Below are 6284 nucleotides of genomic sequence, written 5' to 3'. Positions count from 1 at the left end.
TACATCCATTTCCTGAGCGATGGTTTGACAAGCTTCCTGATGAAACGCTACACACATACTGTCAAAGCATTGCTTTGTGTTCATACTATGAATTGTAAATGTTGTTTAGTTGTCACCATTGCCAAGACTTTTTTTTGCAATGTTGTTTTACAATGCGTACTAATATATTATGGTTATTATATATGAATATATTTAATGACACAAGACATTGTGGATTTTATTGTCTTTATCAACTTTTTTTTTTTTTTTTTTTTTACTCGTTTGTGGTTGTTTAGATCGTTGCCATTAAAGAAGGAAATAATAACTACTGAACACACCAACCTGGTAGAACTAAATTCAGATTTTCAGTTGAAATAAACTCTTGTTACATTGAAAAAAAAAAGAATTTGCTTCTGTTGATTTGAATAATATGTTTTTATTTATTTAGCTGTTAAGTAAAATTAAAGCTTCCGTGCCTGCACTCCTGCTGTACCAAACTGGGGGCATGCCATCTGCCATCTACTGTAGATAATACACTGACATGGATAACATTCATACAATATTTGGGCAAAACTTTTTCTCCCCTTACTGGTTGTTCAAAAAATTGCAAGTACAGGAGACAAAATAATACAATGCAGATTTTACAACAGAAATATGGAAGTGGTGCTTTTTTGTCCAGCTAAATATCATGTTCAACAACAGCACAATACTGCAGACGAATCCCTGAGCATTAATGCAGACAGACAGGAGTCCAGGGACTATTAACTGAAAAAAATCATTTATTGGAAATTACAAGCTGAATTGATTTACAAGGAAGGAAAATAGCCATGTTAGTTACACAGACGAGCTGTTTGTTTTGGCCGAAACCTATTCTATAAAAATCCCAAGACAAATGCATGGGTAAATATAAGTGAGTGTGAATATTGCAAAGCTTGCGGAATTAATGTAGCGCGAGCCCCAGCTCAGACCCTTAGACCACAGACAGACTTATGAAAGGAAAACCTCCTGCTACCTGCCGGAGGTCCTACTGTTGGGTCAACATTCGCCACAGTCCAGGCTAAAAATATTTAAACTAGCTCCAAATAATTTAACTGTTTCATAGTATAATGATCCAGACACTTGAACAACTGTTAAAGAGAACAATTTACACCTATAGCAGTATAATGTATAAAGATCATCTTCTGCAGGGTTACTATTGCCTTTCATCCAACCAATGATTTACTATTTAGAAAAATGCAGCTGAAGGACTGAAGAAAAGGAGCAGTGTGTAGGATTTAGGGGGCTCTATTGGCGAGATGGAATATAATATTCATAACTATGTTTTCATGAGTGTATGATCACCTGAAACCTAGAATGGTTGTGTTTTGTTAGCTTAGACTGAGGCCTCCATATGGGTCCTTTTCCATGGAATCTGTTCCTTCAGTAGCCCAGAACAGACAAACCAAACACCGGCTCTAAAGAGGGCCTTTTCATGTTTTTTTTACATTACTTGAAGGCCACCATAGGTTCTCAACCCCGCTTTTGAAAAGGAGAGGTGAGTGGAAGTGTATTCAGTTGGTTGTAATCTGTAACCCAACAGCTAGATGCCATTAAATCCTACACACTACTCCTTTAAGTCTTCATTTCACATGGACAGCAACCAGTGACCTTTGTCTCAATGTAAGGACATCGAATAGGAAAATAAAATCTGAAGAGAGACTGTGTTTAAATGGCTGTACATGTGTGCACTGTAGATGCAAAGATTTCAAACTGCACCAAACTGTCACTGTAGTAGTCGTCCAGCACAGGTTCACGATCACCGTTGTCCTTGTCGGCTACACGGGCCACACGGCGATCACTATGATGGCTATTAAAAGCAGTACGATCACCACCAGCATCCCTGAAGGAGAGAAAAACGAAAAGGAAGTTAGATGAGACCGCTGGGTCCTTGGCGCTTTCATGCTTGGACCCTAATGAGGTCACTATTTAATAAAAACATTGTTTTGTCTTATATTTACTTTGCCTTTTATCATTAAACCTTTGCAGATCAACAAATTACCTCTAACTTTAATGTTGAAAATTCAAATGTCAAGCAGCTGCGGAACTCCAAACCTGATTTGAGACAGACTCGCAGAGAAGAAGGGGAATGCTGCAGACTCTGGGGAATACACTTGGAAGAGGTAAGAAGCCCACATACCTCATCACTAATTTTCAAAATCCTTGATCTAAGGCAAGTCCCAAGTGCTTATGCCCTCACAGCATATCACCATTTTTCTCTTGATGACTTAATGCAATTTACATGCGTTCAACAGCCACAAAAGCTTTATTGCCACAGATTGCGCACTGTGATAGGCATATGTTTCTGATTCTGCCTTGAGAGGATAATCATTGTTTTTCACTGATACCATGGAAGCAGAGAAAAATGTGCAAAACCTCACTCACACTTCATCAAAGTGCTTTACCCCGTGGACCTGAAAATATTACACTTTTTTATTATAGTCACCACCCAAAAAAAAAAAAAACCTTTGTGTTGTAAAATCCACTACAGGTGGAATTCCCATTCTTCATAACAAGATAAACGTCTTTGAGAACAGAATTATGTGAATGTTAAAAACTTGTCTGACCGATAAATCGATGGACCTCTATTTTGGCAAATATTAGTTTTATTGCAGATATATCACTAACTCAGGAGCCAACAGGTAATGAGCAGTTGTAGTGCAGGAATGCCAAAGATTGAGAATTACTGTCTCCACAAGTGAGTTCTGATGAGTTTATCTAAGTGTACCTGTGTGTAAGTGTTGGCTCAGTCCATATCTTATAACAAGCGCAGAATTTAAGGGATTCTTCATTTCATTACAAAAATGTTATTCTACGGAAAATAACTCACTTTTTTTTCAAGTTTCATATTGTAACTAGATTATTTTCAACTCTGCAAAAATCAATATCTGCATCAGCCTTGAACAAGCAGTATTGATTGGGCTGGAACTGAATGCGAAACAGAAGTGGCTGTGGAAACTCAACCCTACAAAATCTTTGGTACATCTTTCATGTTGATAACACTATCAAGAATTTAGGGAGTGGTTGACCAAATCAGGTCAAGTTTTATATATTTTAAATATCACTACGGTGCCCGTTCAAAACATGCCTATTTCAGAACAGGCCAATTACTTGGCCTTTGGCATCGCTGCTTGTAGCTTTAAGAACCCCTCATCTAAACAACTTCACACTTGGACATAGTTGCATCCCCTAGCAGTGCTAGAGCATATGCATCATAAGCTAACAGCTAGCTATTTAGGGACCAGGCTATTTTCGGGAACAAAAGTGTCCCTTATCAAAGTGACATCGCTAATGCTTGAAATATTTGAGTTTGCCACAATGTTACATATCCAATCACTCCAATCTCCCTTCATCTTTTCTTAAAAGTACTATAGTGAGCAATGGGGAGCAAGCTGTACCCAGCATGCAGTTTGGTGCACGACTAATGGACCACTAATAAATCAGTCCTGTAGCTCTCAAGAGCTTCTCAACACTGCCACTGGCACAGATGTTGTCCTCAGCATTACACACACCAAGTGTGAAGACAATCAGATAAAAAATGAGAGAGAAAGTCAAAGGAAAGACATATAGACAGACGCTAATTCCATTTTAGTTTGATATTTATATAGCTCAGCTGATACAAGTCTTTTAGTGGATATAAAAGAGAAGTGATGGTGGGTGGCTTATATCATGCGCATCATAAACACTTGAATGCCTTCAGGATGTAGTGGTCTATCCCTCAGTATAATATATACAGTATATTCTCTGACATATACCACACACACATAAGATATGGAGAACTTTCTCCAAGGGTGCGGTCACCCACTATTTCCCCGTCTCATACCTTCTAGAGTGGCACAGCAGTGAAGATTTCAAACAACTGCATCTCTGGCTGGTCCGACAGTCCCCTCACTGTCTCAAGTTGTCCATTGTTATTTAGCATGCGGCTGGTATTTTCCCCCAGCCTTTCACTTTGGGTTTACATTTCTCTCATTCTTTGGCTCTCTCCTCCCGCGTTCCCCTGCATGGGCCTAATTGGTCGTCTTTCCCACAGGGAGAGAGACAGGGCGAGATATAAGCCATGCTGAACTAATTGCTTGCGGTGGTAGTGGTGGTGTGGTGGTCTGATGAAATGCGAGGCTGATGCTGGTTTCTTTGCCAGGATACGGCGTATGGCTGTAAGGGGTCCAGATGTCTTTGACTCAGTGTGCCATTCTTCTGTTTCTTTTAGGTATTTATAGCTAATAGTTTCTTTCTCTGCATATATTTGAGCCCTGTGTGTTTCTACTCTATGTGAGTGGAAGGTGTTCATATAAAGGTCCATAGGACATGCATGTTAGGCGTTATCACTGGTGTAGACAGGACCTTTCCTGATAACTTACACATGTGAGCATAATATAAATGTCAAAGTAGAAACACACACTCGAATAGTTTTTGTGATGGCTCTTTAAAAGCCTCGTGCTTAAAGCAAATACACACAAATTCCCAGCAATTATCTTTGTTTGGGTGTAAACGATACCGACGCAACACCCAGTCCACATTAGATTCAGACATCAGAATTTCATTCAGCCTGGTCCAACATCTGTCAGCAACTCCACTTGACAACACCATGGCAACAATAGCAATAAAGGCTTAGCTGTATAACATACGCATATTTTAGCGTGGAGCAAAGCTCTCACACCCTCTAATGTCATATAACAGTCAGTCATGAAGCCGCATTAGACACCCACAGTGACCCTCACCCTCCTGTTCCCTCTTGGGCCAACCCTGTCTGCCTCAGTAACTAAACAAGCTACTCCTGACCGCCGCGAGGCCTCCAGAGACTAATGACAATAATGCCGTTTGCTTGCCAAATAGATTAGGGCTCTGGTGTGACACTGATGCTGAGGGAGATAGTTGCTGTCTGCTGATAGACTGACCACCCAGGAGCTTTTGGAGGCCAGAGTCTGGGTTCATCCCCATTTTAGCCATTTTCCGACACATCAGTAAGACAAATCACGGAGAGAAGGAATAATTGGTGAGAGCTCTGGACGGAGCGAGACAACCCCCGAACCTCCCACACTTCTATGACCGTGCCCCCCGCTTATGGTTCAAAGACCTTTTCAGACCACAAAAGACGGAGATGACCTTTCAAGAAAAGGGAATGATTTTATGTTAACAAGGTTAGTCATCATTTTTCTCACAGCACAATAGAAAAGGACAACACTTTAAATGGGATTTTGCTTTGAATATTAAATATCTAAAACATGTACTTCTGATCTACAGCTGCTAACACGGTCACAGTGAAAATGTTAACATGCTGATGTTAAGCCGGTATAATTTCTACCATGGTCACCATCTCAGTTTATCATGGTAGAGTGCTAACAATTGCTAATCAGAAATAACCAAAGTACAGCTGAGGTTGATGGGAATTTCATTATTGGTTACTTGGTCACAAACCCAAGTGTTGGGCAAACTGAAATTTTAACAAAAAGAAAAGTCACAGGAGCCCCATAGTGATTGCACTTCATTCTAAAGGGGACATGAATGTATATATTAAATGTTATAGCAACCCATACAATAGTTGTTGAAGCTCTTGGTGTAACTAGTGAAAGAGCATGGAGGTCACCCAGGATAGTAGGATTCATTCATTGGGAACCAAGAATTTCACAACCAAATTTTGTGCAAATCTATCTCATAAACTTTCACTTTCACAGGAAAACTTTGACTAATGAGATGAGAAGAAAAGTCAGGAGATCACCACAGTCATTAGGAATCATCCTCTGGGTACCGTGCATGTCTGAATCAAATTTCATGGGAATCTATCCAATAAGACAGGAAGAAGGACCAAGCATCCTTGCAATTCATAGAGCTGATTGGCATGGCTAAAAAGTCTTTGATAATATTTATATATTTTATATTCTTTTGCAGTAATTTGATTTACTACCCTGGCCTGACAATAAATGCCGTTGTTGAGGTAATACATATGAGATTAAAAGGTCAGATGTTCAGATGATAGAAGAAACCTAATGCACGATGTGTAATTTTGTGGTGTGAGCACAATAACTAGGACTAAATTGTTTTCGCTGCAACCCTGGCAAAAAATCAGACGTGGAAAGGGTTTCAAATATTTATAGATTTCTTGAGGCGAGTTTAATTTAACTTGCCACTTACTAAGAAGAATCTCAGATGTGGAAACATCATTAGCAGGATGTATTACTTAAAGCAATCCTTTCATCCGCCATGTGAAACCTATTCGATTCCCATTTCTAGTTTTCTACAGTATACCATGTCAGGGCAATAAGAGGAAC

At 39.6% G+C, this 6284-nt stretch overlaps 1 protein-coding gene across 4 annotated transcripts in view; it reads right to left on the bottom strand.

Moving 5' to 3' along the window:
- Positions 1-461: 461 nt before the first annotated feature.
- Positions 462-6284, bottom strand: part of stx8 (syntaxin 8) — a 68199-nt gene continuing 62376 nt past the window's right edge. For all 4 annotated transcript variants that reach the window (XM_059339979.1, XM_059339987.1, XM_059339996.1 and 1 more), the window contains one exon: positions 462-1858. In XM_059339979.1, coding sequence (XP_059195962.1) covers positions 1794-1858 — 65 coding nt within the window. In that variant the 3' untranslated portion in view covers positions 462-1793. The remainder of the gene's footprint in view (positions 1859-6284) is intronic.

The sequence above is a fragment of the Centropristis striata genome, chromosome 1 (genome assembly GCF_030273125.1).
Source record: "Centropristis striata isolate RG_2023a ecotype Rhode Island chromosome 1, C.striata_1.0, whole genome shotgun sequence".
In the NCBI taxonomy this organism is placed as follows: domain Eukaryota; kingdom Metazoa; phylum Chordata; class Actinopteri; order Perciformes; family Serranidae; genus Centropristis; species Centropristis striata.
Note: the sequence above shows the minus strand (reverse complement) of the source record. Positions and strands in the feature narration are given on the sequence as shown.